At 41.7% G+C, this 23,176-nt stretch overlaps 1 protein-coding gene across 2 annotated transcripts in view; it reads left to right on the forward strand.

The window, feature by feature from the left end:
• MAOA (monoamine oxidase A) overlaps window positions 1-19,706 on the forward strand; it is a 61,209-nt gene extending 41,503 nt beyond the window's left edge. For both annotated transcript variants that reach the window (XM_017651324.3, XM_017658965.3), the window contains 10 exons: window positions 4,729-4,870; window positions 7,178-7,327; window positions 7,609-7,768; window positions 8,633-8,729; window positions 11,844-11,897; window positions 15,729-15,786; window positions 16,988-17,085; window positions 18,737-18,848; window positions 19,055-19,117; window positions 19,308-19,706. In XM_017651324.3, coding sequence (XP_017506813.1) covers window positions 4,729-4,870; window positions 7,178-7,327; window positions 7,609-7,768; window positions 8,633-8,729; window positions 11,844-11,897; window positions 15,729-15,786; window positions 16,988-17,085; window positions 18,737-18,848; window positions 19,055-19,117; window positions 19,308-19,454 — 1,081 coding nt within the window. In that variant the 3' untranslated portion in view covers window positions 19,455-19,706. The remainder of the gene's footprint in view (window positions 1-4,728; window positions 4,871-7,177; window positions 7,328-7,608; window positions 7,769-8,632; window positions 8,730-11,843; window positions 11,898-15,728; window positions 15,787-16,987; window positions 17,086-18,736; window positions 18,849-19,054; window positions 19,118-19,307) is intronic.
• Window positions 19,707-23,176: the final 3,470 nt, after the last annotated feature.

Below are 23,176 nucleotides of genomic sequence, written 5' to 3' on the forward strand. Positions count from 1 at the left end.
GCAAGTTATCTTCCGGTAGTGAGCTGTAGTGGATGGGGGGAGACAGGAAGGATGGATGACTGAGGAGATGGTATCTTCCTATAATGGGAGAAACAGGAAGGCTAGATGGTGTGTGTGTGGGTAGGGGTGGCATCTTCTAATAATGAACCACAGTGGATGAGGGAGACATGAAAGAGGGATGGTGTGTCCAGATGGTATCTTCCAAGAATGAGCCAGTTGATGGGATAAACAGGAAGGATAGATGGTATAGGGAGATGGTATCCTCCATGAATGATCCACAGAGGTTGGAGGAAGACAGGAGGACGGCTGGGTGGTGTAGGGTTGGTATCTTCAGGACTGAGCCATAGTGCATGGGGGAAGACTGTAAACATGGATGGTATAGTCAGATGGTATCTTTCATGAAGGAACCACTTGCATGGAAGGAAGCAGGAAGGGTGGATGGTGTGAGGGGATGGTATCTTTCAGGAACAAACCACAAATAATGTGGGGAGAGAGGAAATATGGATGGTGTGGAGAGATGTTTTCTAGAATGAGCCAGTTGATAAGGGAGACAGGAAGAGTGGATGATGTGGGTAGATGGTATCATCTAGGGGTGTACTACAGTGACTGTGGGGGAAGATAGGAAGGATGGATTATATGAGGGGATGATACCTTCCAAGAATAAGGTTCAATGACTGTTGGGGGAGAAAGGAAGACTGGATAATGTGGGGGCATGATATCTTCCAGTAATGAGCTATGATGGATGGGTGTTGATGTGGAAATGTGGGTGGTGTGGGAGGATAGTATCTTCCAGGAATGAACTACAGTGACTACAGTGGAGAGGGTGACATTTAGAATCGATGGTATAGGGGATAGCATATTACTGGAATGAGCTGCTGTGACTGTGGGGGGAGACAGGAAGAGTGGATGATGTTAGGGCATGGTATCTTCCAGGAAAACCAAAATGGCTAGGGGGACACAGGATGTATTAATGGTTTGAATGGATTGTGCCTTCCAGGAGTGAACTACAGTGTCTGTGGGGGATAACAGAAAGGGTGGATGATGTGGTGGCAAAATATTTTCCATGAATGAGCCACAGTGGATGGGGTATAGACAGGATAGATGAGTGATGGGAGGTGATGGTATTTTCCAAGAATTAACCATGGTGGATGGGAAGATAACAGAAGGGTGGGTGGTGGGTGGAGGAATGGTTTCTTCCATGATTGAAGAGTCAGGCAGAATTGACTAGTCAGGGGGCAACAGGAAGAGTAGATGGAGTGGTGGTGTGAGGAGATGGTATCTTCTAGGAATGCACCAGTTGAGGGGGATATAGAAAGAGGAGCTAGAGTGAGGGGATGATATCTTCCAGGAATGCACCACAGTGAGTAGGGGGGATGTAGGAAGGATGGATGGCCAGTGGTGAGATGGTATCTTCCAGGGAGGAACCACAGTGACAGGAAGAGACACAAGAAGGTTGAGTGGTGTAGTAGGATGGTATCTTCCAGGAGTGAAAGACCGTTGATGGGAGAGACTGAAAGGACGGATGGTGTGGAGGGTGATATGTTCCATGAATTTGCCACAATAAATGGGGGAGTTAGGGTGAGTGGATGGCAGGAGAGTGGGGGAGATGGTATCTTCCAGGAGGGAACCACAGTGGATGGGGGAAGACAGGAAGGATGGATGGTGTAAAGAGATAGTATCTTCCAGGAATGCACCAATTGATGGGGAATATAGGAAGAGGAAAAGAAGATATAGTGAGGAGATAGTATCTTCCAGGAATGCACCACAGTGGGTAGTGGGGAAACAGGAAGGGTGGGTGGCCAGTGGGGAGATAGTATCTTCCAGGAAGAACCCACAGTAACCGGATGAGGAAACAAAAAGGACAGAGATGAAGTCAGATGGTATCTTCCAGGAAAGAGCAATAGTGGACACGGCAAGACAGGAAAGATGGATGGTGTCTGGGGGTTAAGGAATGAGCTATTCCAGGAATAAGCCATAGTGGATGGGGTGAAGGGGAGACAGGAAAGATGCATGGAGAGTTATATGTTCTAGGAATGAGCTACAGTAGATGAGAGGAGTGTGAAGGGATGGTATTTTCCAGGAATGAACCACAGTGAATAGAGAGAAACAAGATGGGTGGATGGCAGGGGTGGAGGGAGATGATGGCATCTACCAAGACCCAGTGGATGAGGGAAGAGAAGAAGGTAGATGGTGGTTGGGAGAATGGTATCTTCCAGGAATGCAGCTGTTAATGGGGGATATAGGGAGGGGATGTTAACTTACAGGAATGAGCTACAGTGGGTGGGGGCGGGAGACAGGAAGGGTAGATGGCTAGTGGGGAGATGTTATATTCCAGGAAAGAACCACAGTGAATTGGGGGAGACAGGAAGGATGGATGGATGGTGTGGTAGGATGGTATCTTCTAGGAATGACCCATTTTATGAGGGAGAGAGGAAGGAGGGTTGATATGGTAGACAGTATCTTCCAGGAATGCACCAGTGGATCGGGAATGTAAGAGGAGTAGATACAGTGAGAGGGTATAATTTTACAGGAATAAGCCATAGAGGATAGGGTGAGACAGGAAGGGTGGATGGCCCATAGGGAGATGGTATATTCCAAAATGGCAGGGGAGAGGGTGACAGATAAAAAAGCTTGTGTAAGGTTGGTATATTCCAGGAATCAGCCACAGTAGATGGAGTGGGGTGAGACAAGAAAGATGTAGTGAATGGTATCTTCCAGGAATGAGCCATAGTAGATAGGGGAAGACAGGAGAGAGAGAGAGAGAGAGAGAGAGAGAGAGAGATAGGAGAGAGGAGAGAGAGAGAGAGAGAGAGAGAGAGAGAGAGAGAGAGAGAGAGAGAGAGAGAGAGAGGAAGAGAGAGAGAGAGAGAGAGAGGAGAGAGAGGAGAGAGGAGAGGAGAGAAAGAGAGAGAGAGTGGTGTGGGGAGATGGTATCTTGTAAGAATGAGCCATAATGTGTGTTTGTGGGGGAAGGTGGGGGAGACAGGAAGACTGCATGGTGTATGGGATTGAATCTTCTACAAATATGCCAAATGGATTGGAGGAGTCATGTAAAATGGATGGTGTGAGAGTATGGTATGTTCCAGGTATGAGTCACATTGGTTGGGGTGTATACAGGAAGTATGGATGGAGTAGGGAGATCATATCTTCAGGGATGAGCCTACAGTGAATGGGAGTAGACAGGAAGAATGGATGGTGTGGAGACATCGTATCTTCCAGAAATGAGCCACAATGCACAAGGGTAGACATAAAAAAGATGGTTTGGTGGGATAGTATCTTCTAGGAATCAACCATTATCCATAAAGGGAGAAAAGTAGGTTGGATGGTGTGGGGGAATGGTATCTTCCAAGAATGAGTCACAGTGGATGGGGGAGGCAGGAAGGATGGGTTCTATGCGACAATGGTATCTTCCAGGAATGTGCCACACTGCAGTGGGGGGAGAGGGGATGGATGGATGGTATGGGGATATGTTTTAGGAATGAGCCATAGTAGATGTGGTGAAACAGGAAGGGTGGCTGATGTGGTAGGATGACACCTTCCAGGAACTGGCCACTTTGGATTGACAGAAGACAGGAAAGGTGGATGGTACTGAGGAGCAGTGGTATGTTCAAGAATAAACTATAATTGATTGAGGGGAGAGGGCAGGAAAGTTAGGTTTCATGGTGAGAAGGTATCTTACAGTAATGAGCCACTGTGGATGGGGGAGACAGGGTAAACAGATAGCATGGGATGATGGTATTTTCCAGGAGTGAGCCATAGTCAGTGGGGAGAGGGTGGATAGTGTGGGGGAATGTTATCTTCCAGGAATGAGCCACAGTGAATGGTGGAAAGAGGAAGGGTGGATGGTGTTTGGGAGGTAGAGATGGTATCATCCAGAAAGGAACCACAGTGACTGAGTTTAGGGGAGAGATCAACAGAAAAGATAGATTCTGTAGGGGATGGTATCTTCCAGGAATGAGCTGCAGTGACTTTGGGTGGGAGATAAGAAGGGTTGGTGATGGTAGGGCATGGTATCTTTCATCAATGAGCCATAATGGATGGGGGAAGACTTGAAGAGTGCATCATGTAAAGGTATGGTATCATCTGGGAATGATCTACAGTGTCTGTGGAGGGGAGTGGACAGGGTAGATGATGTTGGGGCAAGGTATCTTCCAGGAATTAGCCACAGTGGATGGATTTGTAGACAGGATAGGGAAGCTATGTAGGGAGATGGTATCTTGCAGGAATAAGTAACTTGATGGGGGAGACAGGAAGAGAGAGTGGTATTATAGAATGGTGTCTTCTGGGAATGAACCACAGTGGATTCGGGGAGACAAGAAGATGGATGGTATCTTCCAAGAATGAACCACAGTAACTGGTAGGGGTGGTGACAGGAGGGATAGATGGTGTGCTGGTGTGAAAAGATAGTATCTTCCAGGACCAGGCCACTGTGGGTGGGGGAGACAGGAAGGATGAGAACCATATCCTTAATGATCCCTGACAAGTATATGGACCCTTTAGACTGCACCAGGATTAGTGTATTTGGAACTAACCCATAATTTCCTCTAAGTAAAGGAAAGTTTATCTTCCCCAAGAGTTACAATATGCATTCCTTCAGAAATTTAGTCCATGATTTATTTTTTTCAAAAGCAGTAGAAATGCTTTCTCATCATACTAAATTGTGTTTTAAAAACATGATAATCCTGTAAAGCATGTATGTACTGACTTCTGCACTTGTTCTGTGACCAGGACTGCCAGGCAGTTCGCATCTCTCTTTGTGAATATTAATGTGACCTCCGAGCCCCACGAGGTATCAGCCCTGTGGTTCTTGTGGTACGTGAAGCAGTGCGGAGGCACCACTCGGATATTCTCAGTTACCAACGGGGGCCAGGTATGGAGTGTCCATTCTTAACCCATAACTTCATTTGTGATTTTGCCCTCCAAAATTTGCATAATTTATAATTGCTTACATATTTTGAAAGATGAATTTTTGAAATGATCTCAAAAAGCTTCAAAACTTTTTCACTGCTGAAAATTTACTTTGCTCACAGCTGAACAGTGTTTCATTTTGGATTAATTAGGTTTGGGGACTTCAATTCTTTCCTTTTGGTGCTAGGTAAAATTAGTCTATTATGTAGGAGGAGCTAATTACCTAAATCAACTAATTTCAAAAAAATTCTAGTACTTATAAAGTTATTGTACTTAAAGTCATCTCTGTTGGAGGCATAAGGCTTTTTTGTCCTGTTGGAGGCATAAGGCTTTTTTTGTCCTGTTCGGTGCCTCAGGGTTGTTCTTTTATGTTAATCGTTCTGGAATGGAAGTGACTGTTCTTCTAATTCACATAAGTGATTTATGGCCACTCTTTCAATATTAAATTCTACACTTTGGATTCTAAATATTTGCTGCCCACTAGCATTTGCCTGGCCTCCATACCACTTCCATTACTTCTGAATGAACTCACTTAACTCATTGGCTGGACACACAGCAAACCAGTGGCAAGACCAGAATCCTAATTCCCTAATTTTCCAGACCCTGAGATTCTTTGTTTCAAGGCTTTCCCTTATCCAAAGAAAATGGGTATCTTTTTTTAGGAATGCTGTGCCTTGATGGAATGAGGTTTAATGAGGAGCTGTTTACTTCTAACTTATGCTCTGTTCCATAGTGCAAGGAGTACAGTCTTTCTCCACTAAGTAAATAATTCCTCTCCTTACATCTCCAGAAGTCCCCAAGTTGTTCTTACGGCTCGCAGGGTTATTACCCATTTAACTATCAGCTTTAGCAAATGCAGGACAGTGCATTTTTTAAGTGTCTTTACACTTAGAAATCTCACATGACTCCTTTTAACCTATATTTTACTTTCCAAATTATTTGACTCATATTTTATATTTATATCCCTTATTCAGAGGAGCCAAGATACTTTTAGCCAAACTCTTCATGACCTTTTGGAAACCGCAGTTCAGATTATAAATCTCAAATCATTATCACAATATCTTTATAAAGAGCTTAGATTTATCCCTTAACAATTTAGTTCAACAAATACTAAACATGAAGTAATATACAGTGAATAAGATTAGAAATCGTTAGTGGTCTTTCCATTGTACTAAAATTCAAAGTAACTCTTAGAAAGCAGAGGTCAACTTGTAAGTTAAATGGTCCTAGTTTCTTGAGGAAGGACAGATGGTGAATTTAGGTCTGAACTACCATGGGACTATTTTTCTAAAGAATGTTGGTGGTATCATTAGAAAAACAGCCAGTTATAAAAATGTAAAAATCCACTGCGTGGCTGCTCATGAAGGGTTTTCTGGAGGAGAGTGTGTTCCTCAATAATTATAAACTGTTGGGCTGTGCTTCAGTCTTTCCATGTATATTTCTAACCATTCAAAGATTCTTATGCAACAGGCTGAAAATACTCCCCTGTTTCTGAGAAAGTGCATTGTATTGAGGACTTACCTTCTTAAATTAAGCAGGACCCATCTGCATGGTGAATGTAGCAGTTTGTGGGATGTAGTCTTTCATCAGACTGCTCAAGGGAACTCTTTAACAAAGCCTGGGGGAACACACAGGTGCTTAGCCTTCACCCTTCTACCCCTGCAGTGAAACTTCCAGATATTTTTCCCAAAAGTGACTAAACATCAGAGGTTTCCATTCTTAGACCATCACTTGATTAAATGATTCTTAACAGGGCCAAATGTCCTCTTCTATTCTCTTAGAGAACATTCTAATCTGCCTAGATGACCCTTGGCTTGAGCTTTGAGAAACCAAGGGGAGTTAGGAACTGCATCCATCTCAATAGAACTAGAAAAAATAATGAAAAAATAAAAGAAACTGCATTCCCTGGGAGAAATATCATCCTCACCCCCAGAGCTCCCTCCCTGCACTCTTGGGCCTTTGAAGCCCACAGGCTATCTGATATTTGCATTCAGCCAAGGTGCCACTGGTATATGGGAACATGTCTTCCCGATTCTGTAATTTTGTAAATTAGTCATGGCTTTTCAATGCCAGTAGCTCTGCAGAACACAATGAGTGAGGTGTTTGGTAGACTTTGCCTCTGTCCTTGATGAGTTCTTCCACTGGTTAAGTGTGTAGAATATGGAGGTATGGTCTGTGACTTTCTGGAAGGTTTCTAATCAGTGGCAAATATGATTTTCCTTGTTTGGGTTTTTATAACATTCCCTTTCCTGTCTGCCTTCTCCCTCAGGAACGGAAGTTTGTAGGTGGATCTGGTCAAGTGAGTGAACGGATAATGGATCTCCTTGGAGACAGAGTGAAGCTGAGGCGTCCTGTCACCTATGTTGACCAGTCAGGTGATAACATCATCATAGAGACATTGAATCATGAACTTTATGAGGTAATTCAGTTTAGCCAAAGGAGCATATATTAAATAGACCTGTTTGTTCTAACCAAATATAATCCAAGCAGTGGTGTAATTAATGCTGGTGTGTTTCCAACTCAGTCTTCTAGATGACCAGCCCTCAATGACCTGCCTCATTCTGTTTTGTTGCCTCACTATGGCCTCATTTTGTATGTTGTTACTACTGCTCAGTGTCATTCAAAATGATAAATATGATGTTCCATACCCTCTGCAAAGACTGTGACTCATGTTTGAGGTATTTTGTGTCTGTGTTTTAGTGCAGATACCTAATTAGTGCCATCCCTCCAACTTTGACCGCCAAGATACACTTCAGACCAGAGCTTCCATCAGAGAAAAACCAGTTGATCCAGCGTCTTCCAATGGGGGCTATCATTAAGTGCATGATGTATTACAAGGAGGCCTTCTGGAAGAAGAAGGGTAGGCTGCAATTATTCCTATTTAGATTGTAGTGAGTCAAGGGGCCCTGCCACTTTAGGGATATTACAGTAGAAACTGACCAGAAAGAAGATAGGTGTTTTCAAATTGGTAGAGAAAGGATTAGAAATCTTAGTCTGTCCATCTCCTCCTAGCCCATGGTGACATAAAATGCCCCCAAGAGCACTTGCTGGCAGTGAGAGGGAAGGAAGAGATCCCACCATTTGCAGGGCCACCATTGCCCTGGCTCCTGGTGTATGTCCTACCACTTAGTCTTCATGAGGAGAGTGAGACCAGGGGGCACCATGGAAAGAATGCTGTTTTGAAGTCACGCCTGCCTGGGCTTCACTTGCTTATGAACCATGTGACCTCAGTATGACACTTCACCTCAGCCTCAGTCTCTGTAAAATGGTAACAGTGAGTCCTGTGTCAGGGTGCTGTGAGGATTAAATGACCAGAGTCTGGGCAGATAGGGTGGTTATTTTCAATAAGCCTTCTGCTCATCCTCAAAGAATTCCTTTGTACCACTTCTTCCACGGGTTCATAGGAGTGACTGCCTCTAACACACCTCTCACTTGCCCCATGTACTCCAGGACCCCAGGGCCATCTTACAATTTTGGCCTTGCATTGGTCGCACATGACCTTTATGTAAAGGTCATTGAGATGGCTCCTTTTCCATGTGCTTAGGTGAATAGATATCCTTGTACAGTCAGTGTTCATATTTCCTAGGGAATAGCTTCTAGGGCAAAGACCAGTAGTTGAAAATTTGCCTTCCTCTTAGGAAAATAATTTTATATCTATATATAAAAAATTTTCCCCCATAAATCTCTGATGAGGTCAGTCCTAATCTGTTTTCTCCTTATTAAGATTACTGCGGCTGTATGATCATTGAAGATGAGGAAGCTCCAATTTCAATAACCTTGGATGACACCAAGCCAGATGGATCACTGCCCGCCATCATGGGGTGAGTTAGAGCTGGGTGCCCTGCATTTGCCAAATTGTGTTGGTGTATTGCTATGGATGCTGGCAGGGCATATTGTTTCTGAACTGAGCTCAAGCAATAATAAATAAACCTACAGAAACATATCATGTTGCCATGTATTAAATAAATAGTAGTTTTAATTTTAAATGTTATTTTTAAAGTAAAATTTTAAAATAAAATATTAGAGTTTTGTATGTGGCCCAAGAGCACTGGGAGACTTCAAACCTGTACCTATACATTTCTTTCTCCCATAAAATGTACATATTGAGGAAAGAGTGAAAGAAGCAGCTAGACTTGGCAGTAGGGTAGACAGCCCTGCCTGGAGGCAGAATGTCCACATCCATTCTGGAATGAGAACTATTTTATCCTGGAAAACCTCCCAAAGTTAGGGTTTCTGGGCTTTTCTCCATTCTAAACATTGCTACACAGCAAATGATAATATGTTAATTACTCTGGGCTATAAGAAGTATGGTCATTTAGGAAGTACAGTTCAAAGTTGAGGCAGGCCTTGAGTGAATGGTGCTTTTTCCAGTAAGTCACTCCTCAGGTAACCTTCTGTGACTGGAAGAGGAAAGCTCTTCCTCTCTCTTCCCATTCCCACACACAGCTGCTCTGCCCTTGGAGGACTAGGGGCCCAGAGAAGGAAGCAGGGCTCTCACAAAGGAATTGCTAAGGAATGCCATAGCTTCCCAATTGCCATGCCATTTAGGCCTCCTCAAAGCTACACGAACAAAAGGGCTATTCTACCACATTGCAACAAATGAGCACAGCTGCTACAGGAGCCAAGTGACTTTTAGAGGCCAGTGGTTTCCCCATTCATCCCTGGGAGAGTTGAATTCATGCACGTTACATCACTGAAGGGAAATTGCAAAACCAAAAGGAGCAGACCCATGATCCATAAGGCTTAGAAAGCAGGCTGTGCTACCCAACTGCCTGCTGGGATGACATTTTGTAACCACTTTCTCCTTGGGAAGGGCAGATGCTCACAACACAATGACCATAGGAACAACACATCCTTTTCATCTCTAACCCTACTGGGCAAGAAAGGACACAGATGGTTTGGGCAGCTTGCCATCACCTTCTATATATGCCAAAGGAAAGTGGGAGGTGGAGGTAGAAGCTTCAGGAGACTGTCAGTCAATCCAACTGTGGATGGAAGAGCACTGATGTTCTCCAGGCCCTGGGAGTTCGATGGTGTGGGATCTGCACTTCTGGGCTTTCTTCAGCCTTATTAACAAAGGCAAGTATGGCAGAATCTTTTCAGGTGGTAATAGAGTTATTTAGACAGTTCCTAAAAAGTGACATTCTAATCTGTTTTGGTCTGGAAAATTGCTTCCACCCCTTTCTTTCCTTAAAGCTGTATTGCCCCCACCCTGCTCTTTGCTCTGTGCAAGAAAGCCTTGAAGATACGGGTATAGTAATCACCCAGCATGTGTAATAACTAGTACCTTTGAAAACTAGGAGACCTTGTACTTTAGAGCTATGAAATGTCCCCACCCCAAACCCAGTGTGTTTAATTTCCTCAATAAAACACCAAAGAAAGTGAAAGGATAGTTGTTCATAGTTAGAATTAGATCAAAGAGGGTATTTCATTCTAGACTTGAGGTTTGACAGAAATAGCTAACACTAACTGTCCTTTAGAGAAGGAATTGTGAAAAGTACTCAAGATCTAAAAAGGTTTTCAGATAAACCATTTAATTTTTTATCAGATATTGGTGATTTTTCACTGAAATATTGCATAAATCTAAAATGATTGATTTCTTGCATAAACCTAAAAACTAACTAAAATCATAGTTATATGATCAAGCTATAACATAAGGTGTTAAATCAAGCAAAATTGTGACTATATTCCATAAAGTTCTGTAGTTCAAATTTCTTAAATAGTCCACAGTTTTCTCTGAAATACTGTTTGCCCGATTAATACAAATACATTTTGTATCTTTGCTTCCCAAAATGATCTCAAATAACAACTCTAAAGAAATTGCAAATAAAATTGAGGAACAGTTCAATTTGGGGGTGAGGGAGAGGACAAAATACCCATTTTCAGCCCTTGCATTCTCCATCCCAAATAACTTGTCTCTTTAGTCTGGAACAATATGATTTTAAAACTTTTTTTAAATGGAGAAATAATTTTACTGTGATTTAGGTCATTTGGGTTTTGAAAGATTTCTAATAATAGTTTAACTAAGGACTTGTCATAATTCAGTTCTTTAAAATATTTAATCACACAGTAATATCAGTATAATAAATAGAATCTATTTGATTAAGGAAGCAGACAGATTATAACTGAGTTTTACTGAGTTACTGAATTTGCGGACTGTGCCAAGCCAGTTTCCCAGGAAGCCAATGTGGAGATGGAGATTTACAGGAGGTTCATTGGGAAGTGCTCTGGGGATCAGTGCCTGTGGGGAAGGTAAGGAGTCAGGATCAGGCAGAAGGAGAGGTAGGGCTACAATGGCCCAATGGAGGCCTCAGCCATCCTGTAGGGAGCTCTGGAGCTGGGATGGCTCTTCAGAAATGTCCTGTACTGCGGAAGGAGATGGACTTTGGTACCCACTGCACCCCAGAACCCACCATTCTGGGGAGGGGCAGGACCTTGAACCAAGCAGTTCCCTGCTGCTAAGTATCATAACTGGGGAAAGTTTCAGCTGTGAGCTGAAGGTAATGAGCACTTGTTCCTGAAGAGGGATCTAGGTGGCCCACCATGGTACCCACTACAGACACTTAGTTATACTTTGTTTTCCAGCTTTGGTCAAGTGTTTGGCAAGGCAACAGTCATTACCAGGATGATCATTTAATGCAACGTATATTCATCTAACATTTGATATACTACTGTATTGCCAAGAACTGTGCTAAACTTTGTGGGGGTAAAATGCTGAGTAGGAGGTGACCTGTCATTTAAGAGCCCACAGCCTAGCAGGAGTTTTGGACGCAGAAGCAGACAGAAGCATGGCATTTGCTCTGGTAGAAGGAAATAATGGGAGGGTGTGGAAGAGTTCAGTAATACTGAGCAGGGGTAAGAATGCTTCAAAAAGAAAAAGCAACTCAAGATAAACCACTGTCACCTAATCATTCAAATGTTACCTTTCTCTCCAGCTTCATCCTTGCCCGAAAAGCTGACCGCCTTGCTAAGCTTCATAAAGAAATAAGGTAAGAAGGTATATCTGAAACATATAAAAGTTTAGTTTTACACTGTGCTTGTTGCACTAACAACAGTATAATAGTATTATGAAAAACTCAATAATTTGCTGATATTGTCAGAATCTCCACATATGAATCTTTTTTGTATTTTGCCACCACCTCCTCAACTCATATGCATATATTAATTTAGGCTTTTTGCACTTTGTGTTCATTTCACAGTGGTTGAGAGGTAAGGTTTCCCTGTAAGATGGATGGAGAAGAATCATAGAAAACATTAGTGGTGAAAAAAGCTTTAGAGCCCAAGTCCTGATCACCTTGCGAAACCATTATCCCTTTTCCATGGTTCTCTGACATGTACTTTTTCTGAAAAGCAAATCCATACAATTGTGTTTCAACCTGTTGCAACTTGTGTACATAAAAATACTCCCCTTTGATTATCTAGGACACAGCCCTGATGTTCTTTTCTCCCAAGAGCTTCCTAGTATAAAACAGTTCAAACAATGGTTCCTTCCTCCCTTCCTCCCTTCCTCCCTCCTTGTTACATTGTTTTGCTTTGCCTTGGAATCCTTTGTTCAAATAAAATCTTGCAGCTCATACCTAGAAATAGCTAATTGGCTGTTGGAGGGCTGCCTTTGGGAATTTTTGGGCTTCCCTTCCTTAGGGTAGCCCTAAATCCTTTGTTAGCGTTTGAAGAGAACCAGTATGCACACAAATGTATACAGTTGACTCTTGAACAATGCAGGAGGATTAGGGCCCTAGCCCACCTTACAGGCAAAAATATGCATATAACTTTCTCCCCCCCACCCCGAAAACTTAACTGCTAAAAGCCTGCTGTTGACTGAAAGCCTTACTGATAACATAAAAGGTCAATTAACACATATGTTGTATGTTTTATGTATTATATACTGTATTCGTACAATAAAGTAAGCCAGAGAAAGAAAATGTTTTTTCAAATTTTCACAAATCTCCAAAAAATTTTCCAATATATTTATTGAAAAAAATCTGTCTGTAAGTGGACCCGCACAGTTCCAAACTGTGTTGTTCACAGATCATCTGTACTTCTCTCTACCTTTAATTTAAAAGTTGGGCAGCTATAGCAGCCCTTGCTTTGAGAGTTACTTTGATAATTTTGGAAGTCAGGGAAAGGCTGATGAAGTTCTGCATACAGTTTTACTTTTGCACACAGATTTGTTTATTTGAGCTACCATGTGATTTGATGTCAGGAAGGGAACTGTGTGTCCGCCCACTTACTCAACAGAAGAAGAATTTGGAGTTCAGTGATGGGGAATGATTTGTCCAAGGCTCCATGGCTAGCTTGAAACAAAGTCAGGAATAGCACCTAATGCATACTTTTTTCATTATGCTACACTAAGCTTGACATTTTCTCTTGGATTTCCTGCTTTCCCTCCTTATTCATAGTAAAATAAATAACAGCCTGGATGTAGACATTTGGTTATATTTCCACACGGTAGCTGAACTTCTCAAAAATATATATAAGGCCAAACCTTTAGAAGTCTGAATTTGTTATTGACTGGAGCAAGAACCAACTGCATCAAAATCTCCCAAAGATTATTTGGAAAAAATATTTTTCTGAAGCTGGTAGATCATGATTCAGTAGGTTAGAGGTGGGGCCTGAGTATCTGCATCTTTTAAGAAGCTTTTCTGAATAATTATGCTGAGCAGCCAGATTTAGAAACCAGTGGGTAAATTCAGCTGGCAAGACCATTTGCTCAGTGACCTCTTAGCTACCTTCAAAGTATGTTCGATAATTTTTAGACCCCAACTAATCAATCAGTGCATTGTTTCAACATCCTTGTCTCACACTAGTTTTCCAAAAGTTTTTAACTTAATGGTAGGCACAGAAGGGGAAAGATAATTTCCTGACGTATTTGTATGAACTGATCCTTGATTCATTTCATAATATGAAATACAGTAAACAATGACTTATATTTCTATTGTAATTGGTTTATCATTCATGCATTAAAAATTAACTACAATGTAGGATGATTGGATTTTAGGTTTCAGTCTGTTTTAATAAAGACTGTATTTCATGTCCCAAAAAAGTTAAGCATCATTAAGCTTTTCAGAATAATGACTATCTATATTTCTGTGTTTGAATTGACTCAAAATGTCAGAGTTATTCCTTGTAACACATGTGAAGGAGGTAAGAATCAGTCATCTCATTACAGAGTAGGAAAGAGAGCACTGTACTGGGCTGAGGATTGATTTTGATTGAATAAGATTTTTTGGGCACTTATTACTTAGTAGGATGATCAGAAGAGTAGAGCCTCAGTCCTGCTATTATTTATGGAGGGGCTTAGATTAGACAGAGACAGACAGGTGGGGCTTAGATTAGACAGAGACAGACAGGTGGACAATAGTCCTGAGACTTCTTCCAGTTCTGCCTTTCCTGTATGGTTATTAATCTGCAGTACTAAGGAAACCAAACTATTCCTGTCTGTACTGGAACTTAAATAGCCACCTAATCTTGTGTGACATCACCTCTGGAGTGGCATTTGTCTCTTTCCCAAAATTTTTCATGGTAAATGGTGACAATAAGCAATATTTTTAATTCCACCTCCTGCCGACAGCACTGTATATCCCTGAGATGGAAGTTTGGAAAGTTATGTAAATGGTGTAAACATGAGCATTTGGATAAGTTTATAAGGTTACATTTTGTCTCACATTATTCAGAGAAATTGTTTTTTAAATATTCTGTGATGTAATTGGCAACATTAAATTGTCATCTTTTAAAATCTGTTTCCTTTATTACTAGTAAGTGTAACCCTCCTACCACGCCCCCCCTCATTTCAGAATTCTGAAAAGATTTTAAATGCTCTTTAGCTTTTAATGCTTGTCTTACAGATTTGAATTAAACCCTTTGCCACATTTTTTAGCAAATATTTCTCCAGTTTTCTGTTAGCCTGTAACAAATATTTTAGAGCACTTTCAATGTTTAAACTAAAGACAAAAGAAGGTAAATACCAAACCTATATAACTGGATCAGTGTGACCCTGTTCAAACAAATCCTGAAATACAGCCATTCATTTCTAAAATGGGTGATGTTAGGAAATTAGAACTTTTTAATTTCAACAAGAGTGATTGTGAGTTTAAAATGTATCTGTTTCAAGAAGTGCTTAGATAAATTAAGCTATGACTTTTTAAGACATACTAGTGCCATGTTCGGTGCTAGTCCCTGATATAATGAATTATAAGGGTAACCAAAGACTGTGTTTGAAGTAATGTCACATGGTGCATCATGCCCGCTCCCCAGATGCCTTTGGAGTACTGTATCCACAGACCATTCTGTCAAGTGACAGATTACTAGGCAGGATGACCATAGGTCTCTCCTGGTATAGCATATTTTATGCTATGCTTAAAAGATTATAAGAGCTTTATATGTTCATAGATCATTAAAACATAAATGTAGGATAGTTAAAAGATGCCATCATACACGCTATAGACTTATGATAGGAATTATTCTAGAAGTCTACATACTCCAGAAAAATGACTTAGAATCAGTTCCTAAAACTGAGTTTAATTTAATCTCACTCTCCCCATTTCTTGAATAGGTAGGGTATTGAATAGTGAAAGAGTCAAAAATGTAAGATAGAAGAAAAATGCTATTGAATCTTCAAATCAAATGACCGCACTGAGGCATAGAGAGTTAATTGGAGTGCAGAGATCCATGGAACTGTTCATTTGGTGTAGTTACAGAGGCCATTCATTTTAATTTTTTCCTTAATAAATCTGGTTCATTGGCAAGAACCCTGGAGCTTCAGTGTTTGTTCTATACCCATCAGTTATTACTTCTTAACAATTTGTTGCTCTTTTCAATAGGAAGAGGAAAATCTGTGAGCTTTACGCCAAAGTTCTAGGATCCCAGGAAGCTTTACATGTAAGAAACCCCCACCTTTAATCCCTAGCAGGTTCTGCTCTGTTCACCTTAAATGGTAGGGTAAACCAGATTCTGTTGTCCTGTCAGTCTTATGAAGAGAGTATAAAGGGATATGCTTACTGGAGGATTAATTTCTGCAATCACATAGGGCCACTGAAAGCTGCTGTCAGGTGTGTGGAGTTTCTGATGCCGCAGTTCCTTGGGCTGCTTTAGTGTTCACTGGATAACTGGCAGCCAGTTGTCATCAAGCCTGGAGCTATAGGTATTACCTCCAGGGTGGGTAAGTTCAGTTCCCAGAACAGAGGTCCTGTCCTCCGGTCAATGTCAACTGACTGCTGTGAAGTAAAATCCCAGATAGGTCCTCAGTTGTTGGTGAAGGCACACTTGCAGATACTTGACAGGAGAGACCGAGTCTAGACTCTGCCCAGGTCAGAGGCATACTAATTTCTTTTCCATCTGAGCATTCAATTCATAGCTCATGGAGGCATTTCAGTGTTTTTAGTCCACCACTGAAAGCCAGCATGAGAATGAAATTCTTTCCAAAGATGCTACCAGATAGTTGGGGGCTCTCACAGGGGATTATCTCTGAACTGGTCAAATAATGACCTTGCAGAATGTGTTAGGGAAATCAGAAGGTTCTCTCATGTCTCTTGGGAAACATTTTTCATCTATAATTGTCCCCTTTTAAGCAGGATTTCCGCCATTCGCCTTTTCAGCTTGGAGAAATGGTTCTGAAAAAAGCCTTTTTAGACACTGTGCCTATCTTCTACCTCCTCCCTTCCACCCTTTTTTCAGCAGTAATACCTTGGTATATGGCCAAGTTAAGTCTGTTATTTGGAGAATCCAGAGATTTGGGCAGACCTTCCCAGAACCTGATTGTTGATAGAGTTTCCTGTCAAATTAAGTCCAAAGACTTCAGAACCTGCATGGAGATGCCCTCTCTTAGATATTGGAATACTTCATGTTTCCCCTAGTCAAGAGGTTGACAAAGTCAAAGTATATGTGTTTTGTCACTTGGCACCTCACAAAGGGCCATTACTTGGTACTGTCATGTTTCCTCTTAAATGAATTAAAAAAACAATCCCCCCCCTTTTTTAAATGTAAATTTCTTGTTAAAGTAAAAACACAAGAACCATCATTGCCAACTGGTGGCATTTCAGCTTTGTCTTCCCTTCTGGATTTTCTCCCCACTGAACGGCAGCCAGTGCACTATGAAGAGAAGAACTGGTGTGAGGAACAGTATTCTGGAGGCTGCTACACCGCCTACTTCCCCCCAGGGATCATGACTCAATATGGAAGGTACTACTGATGAATACACTATACTGATTAATGTAAGACATGCACCAAACTTAAAAAGATAAACAAAGTTCCATGGGAATTTTAGGAAGAGTAGTCTGTCTTACTCAATGTTCATAGGAAAATAGGTATGTCAGGACATAAAACAAAAGCTGTCAGCTCATAGAACAATAGCAGAATACTGATGAGAATTTCAGATGTCAGCAATACCTGTGAGAATTCTGCAAGCAGTGTCTTCCAAGGGGCCTTCTTGAGTTCAATTAGACATTTAGTCTCACACGACTACCCTAGGCTCCAGTCTACACAGAAGACATGAGCTAAACACATCTTGCCAGCAGAGCAGCATTAGACATTCCTGTTCAAGGGAAGGCATCCCCTGGACAGCTAAGGTGTAAGGAGGTGACATCCACACGAGATTGGGGGAGTCCATCTTGGCTTGGAAGCCCCACACCCCATAAGGAGCCATTGTCTCTTCTAAGAACCTCATAGACATAGTGTCCAGGGTCCCTGCAAGGGACATGTCCAGTTATAACAGGCAGCACATTCAGGGAAGCCCAAGGTGGTAGCCTCCTGTTAGGTATTTACAATTCAGGGCAGTCTATCCAGCTCAGATGCAATGTACCAACGTTGGGGTAGGGGAAGGTATTTTTAGCTCAAGCAGTGTTGCCTGGCAACATGGATGGCCTCATACCTTTATCAAGTTCCCAGAGGAATAGAGCTACAAAGTTAACTCGAGGTCATATTTGTCCCCAGAGAAGGAAGGACTTGTTAACCCTTTCCTTACATGAGATTTTTGTTTCTATTAATTGACTCAAATAGCCTTTGTTAATGATAACAGGATTAACTGGAGTAGTTCTGCAGTCAAAGTAGAAGTTCAGAAGGTAGGACTGGGATCAGAATTAGAGGAAGTCAAAGATTCCTGAATTGGAAAAAGATGTGACAATGGGTTAGGGTGGAGGTTTACAACTTGGGAGATTTCATGAAAATGGCTGCAGAAGTGGTAGGAGTCAAGGCTGAGGAGATAGGAGGGGACAGCTACCCATTCAGTGCAGCTCTTCAGTGACCTCTTTGTAAACCAAGGCCCATTTCCCTGTCCTTAGCCAGTCTCCAGATAAACTCACAGAAGCTAACTGTATAGAGGTTGTTTTTTAAGGAGACAAACATATAGTCCCTCAGGTCTCTCCTTTCCCAGAAATCAGTTAATCTCCTTGTCTTCCTACTCATCACTGTGGATCCTCCTGACACTGTGGGAGTGCCTGCTTGGCTGGGGGTGGCCATCAGATGTGATCTCATAAAGAAAACACACCTTTGGAAAGACAGTGTAGGGAGCAGAACGGACTATATACAGGAAAGAGCAAAGAAATCTGATTGTGGATTGAATATTTTTGTATCCCAATTCTGGCTGGCTAGGAAAAGATCAGCATCACCTTTAGTGATTAATGATCTGACAGCCTGATTCTCTCTGGCTTGAAAGTTTCGATGCGTGGGTACATGCCCAGAAAACAAGGAAGAGCCTTTCACCTTTGGCTGAGTTACATGGGAATTTTTTAAGCAATCTGAGTTTCTTTGTCTCCTGTGGGACAAATGGAGGCAGCGATTCAGTTATTCACTCTTGCCTTCCATGTAACTGTATGATCTCTCTGTTCCCTTGAAGGGTGATCCGTCAGCCCATGGGCAGGATTTACTTTGCTGGCACAGAGACTGCCACACACTGGAGCGGTTACATGGAAGGAGCAGTAGAGGCCGGAGAACGAGCAGCTGTAGAAGTAAGGGAGGAAGCCGATGCAGTTCTCTCTCCTCAGTCCAGCAGTGTTTTGGTGTCTGGCCTTTGTAGATCTTGACACTGATAAATCTGTATGTCCACTTTTCTGCCTCTCACTCCACTCATGGGGCTCATCTATGGCCAGTAGGTCCTTGAATCTGTTGTAACTACAGAAATTTATTGAGTAATACCACGGCCACTTGCTTTCAGGTCTTGACTTCTTTGGGGAAGGTGGCCAAGAAAGACATAAGGGTTCAAGAACCTGAATCAGAGGTAAGTTTGGCAGCTTCATCTCCATAGACCTATATAACTGTGTGTAAAACTCGTTATCTTTTATCTTCTAGCCCCCAGTGTAACTGTCGGTGCCACTCTCCAGGTCATATGCAATGATTTTACAGATAGGTTTTGCCCCTCCTTGTCAGTGTATGAGTTTTCTGCTAATTATATATGTTCATTCATCTAGGATGTCCCAGCTGTAGAAATCAACCACACCTTCTGGGAGAGAAACCTGCCTTCCGTGGCAGGCCTCTTGAAGATTATCGGCTTTTCCACATCAATAACTGCCCTGTGGTTTGTGGTGTACAGATCCAGGCTGTTGTCACGATTCTGAAGTTTCAGCATCATACCTTCTGCTTCTTCCTTTTCAACACCATCAAAAACAAAATGTTGACAGATTAAAGGCTGTGTCATGGGACCATCTTTAAGTGCACTTGATTTAATTCCTCAGTTTAGTCCCAATCCATGTTAAAGTAAGAACCCAAAGAATCACCTCATTCATTTCAGTAAGATCAAGCCCCATCTTGTTGTCTGTAGACTAACTTGTGTTGATTGGTAGAATAAAACCTTGTGGCTGATTTCTTCATTTCAAGAAGTTGGAGTTGAACTGCTCATCAGAAACAATTTCTGTGTCCTTTTTTTTCTTTAACCCAAAATGCCTGATGACTACAGAAATGAAGCATATATATTTCTCTCTGTAGAGACTGAGTAGGTGAAGGCCCAATGACTGCCTTGACTGTTCTTAGGAAATGGTGAAGTGTGGGTCCAGGGCCCAGAGGCTCACAGCTTCCTGAGAAGAGCAGCTCCCATGTTGGCTGACAGATAGTAAATGACAGGAGAGGAGGTAGGCAAGGAGGGGGCCTCTTGTGGGCTGCTGCCTCAGGAATCTCCTGACCACTTACAATTACTGTGAAGTTTCTAAACATCTAGTCTTAGCACAAGCTTGTTGTATGTTTTCCTCTTTTGCCTCTTAAAGAGGACAGTGTTTGCCAAGGTATAACGTTTCAATTGACTTTTTGTGACTTCTGTGCAGCTCCCAGGTGAGCAGAGTAACTAGTGGCAGGACTGTCCCCCAGGAGGCCTCCCTGACCAGCTCCACATGAAACCAACTACATTAGTCATCTTCTCTGCCTCCAGGAAAGTGGCTAGACATCACCCAACACATTGTTGATGATTACATTCCCTGCTGATTTCAGGAGAGCAAAATTTTCCCTTCTCCAGGTAGACCCCAGTTGCCTGAAGGCCCCTTGTGGCATATCTTTTTCCTTTTCTTCCTATGACTGTAGTAGCATCAAGCTCTTTACAGATCTGTTGACTTAAATATGTCTTTAACGTGGTTACCTTGGAGTAAATATCAGCATGCTGATTTCTCCCAAATAAGAACTGAGATACACATGGTAAATTTCTGATCCTTATTTGCTGAGACTATCACATATAGAAAGGAAAACAAGGCTCTATGTTACAATGTCACTTGCTTTAGTCTCTGAGTTTTATAAAAGACATGAAATTGAGTGTTGTTACATATAAAGACTAAGTTCTCTGTCTTACCAGTAATATGCCCACCTCTTGTCTTCCCCATTTTAAAAACTGTCAGATTTTTTTAAAGCCCCTTCCAAAGTCTTCAGCCATAAAACACTTATTCTTCAAATATATATATCTGGAGAAAATTAAACACAGATCTGATCAAATAAAGCAGTTGAGGAGCTTCAGTGGCCTCAGGTACATAGCTGGTGAATACGCAGTACCTTATCCCATGTCACTGATGAGTGAGTCATCTCATTTTAAATGAAATTTGTAGGTAAAGGACACTCACTCTTTTATGTGCCAATTATTTTAAATGTGTGGCATATTTTCACACATTATTAAACAAGCTAGATTCAAATTCATTTAGTTTATTAATCAGGTGAGTCATTACATAGCTCCAACATTTTATATTTTTGTTAGAGTGATACCATGTGTTTGCCCCTCCACTAAATGTCACATGATTGTTCTACAGCTGGTTAGTCTGCTGCTTCATCTATTGTCTCCCGTATTCAGTATTTTATTTCATACCCTTATTATCTCCTAATACCTCTTAACCTAATCTCCTGTCTTTTTATTGAATGGGAATTAAAGATTTCCAGAGGAAAAGAAGCCAACTTTATTACATGATTATCCTTATCATAAATTAAAAACTAAGTTGCTGGACCCTGGTGTTAAGACTTAAAGGCATTCTGAAGTTTTACCTAACCTAAAAGTAAAGAGCAGGATTTTTCTGCCACTCTTTGCCTTGTAATTGAAAAGCATTTTAGCTAACTTAGGAGTTTTGGTAATATGTTGGCTTGGCTCCAGTACCTGAGGAGTTGCCACATATTATACCATACTGCTTTGAGAATTCACATCCGTAATCTATGTCAGCTGTTTCTATTCACTTACTAATTAACTTGGTTCTGACACACCTTTTGGAAAATGCTGATTTAAACTTTTTAACTGGCAACAGTTTTAACAGTAATTAGTTGTTAACATATCTAAGTCTTTAAGGCTGAAGGACTGCTGAGTATGTGATTTACCCTCTTCTCAAACTTTAGAAAAACCAAATTCTCCTGATTAGATCAGTCCTCTGATGCTACAGATTGAGCATCTAAGTGAACATCAGTCTAGATGTGCCTAGAGCTGAGCACTCCTGCCATATAGGAGATCATCCAATACCATGGTATAGGTCTTGTCTCCAACACAGAGAAACTAAAGTTACTTTAAACAACTGATAGATCTGGCCCAGTTAAGGCATCTGCTTCACAGTTTTGAAGGCTGAGTTGGCCTCTCTTCATAGTAAGGTTGAGAATTATATTTAAAAGTTAGCCTTGTCACAACTGCTAAAGAAGAACTTACACTACACTGAAGAAAAAGTATTGAAGATTGTGAAGTACATTTAGTTCGATTGTGAACTTGGTGCCTCATGTCAGAAATGTGCCCCAGTGCTACATGTGGGAGTGCACATATGTGTGTGTTCTGTTGAAGTACGGTTTTGCCTATATGGTACTGTTTTGTTTGTTAATAAAGTACACTACCACCCCCGATTCAGACCTGGCTCCTCTATTTAGTGACAGTCCCGAGGTAAAACGGCTTCTTATGCCTGGAGGTCATAGTGAGGCATTGCCCATGAATCATGGGCTTAAAAGCCACTTTGTACTGACGCCATATTCTCATAGTTCAGTTTGACTCTAAAGTTTTATCAAGGTTTCCTGGGAGCTGATTAAATACTAGAATACTGTCTGCCTGATTGGGCTACAGTCAGTCAGTGTGTAGTCTGACTGAAGCCTTCTTACCTAATAAGCATATGATACTTAGAGCAAATCACTTTGGTTCCCTGCCTCCGTCTCTCCATCTGGAAAAGGGTGGATGTCACTTGGTGGCTTCTAGAGATTCTGTTCATGTCCATATTATATGATACACTGTGGCCAGCACTCTGTGTGTGTCTGCCTCTCCTTATGGCAGAGGCAACACACCCAGCCTCTCCGTATCTTAAGTCACTCTTTGTCTTAGGCTGAATTCCCTGGAAACAAACCAACATGCAGAGTCAGGGCAGAAAGTTTATTGAGGACAGCTATCAGGAAATACAACTAAGGGAGTGAGGAAAGTAAGATTGGATAGGGACTGACCTACAAAACAGTTGCAAATGAGGCTTCAGCATGTCCCAAGGATTAGCTGGGAATGCCCTTCAGAATTGCTCCCCATTGAGGCAAGAGGGTCTGGTCTCTATCCCTTTGTTAGCCACCCTCCAGGACAGGATGAAACCTTGGCTGAGGCAGGACCAAGGACAATTCCTGCTCAGGAACTGCAGTGAACTGAGATCAGCCTGGATTCTCAACAGCTAGGGTATCTAGGGAAGAGCACCCACAGTATCCCCTTTACTCCCTCCAAAAATATATAGTTGCCCTTTGTCATGTAAAAGATGTGGACTTGAGCTTTGCTTTTACAGATGGAATGGAGCTATCACTATGAACCTACCCCTGTTAGATAGGGAACTGCTTTTAGAAGATTGTATTTCTGTATTCTTTAGGTAGGAGAAAAAATCAG

The sequence above is a fragment of the Manis javanica genome, chromosome X, assembly GCF_040802235.1.
Source record: "Manis javanica isolate MJ-LG chromosome X, MJ_LKY, whole genome shotgun sequence".
Lineage (NCBI taxonomy): Eukaryota > Metazoa > Chordata > Mammalia > Pholidota > Manidae > Manis > Manis javanica.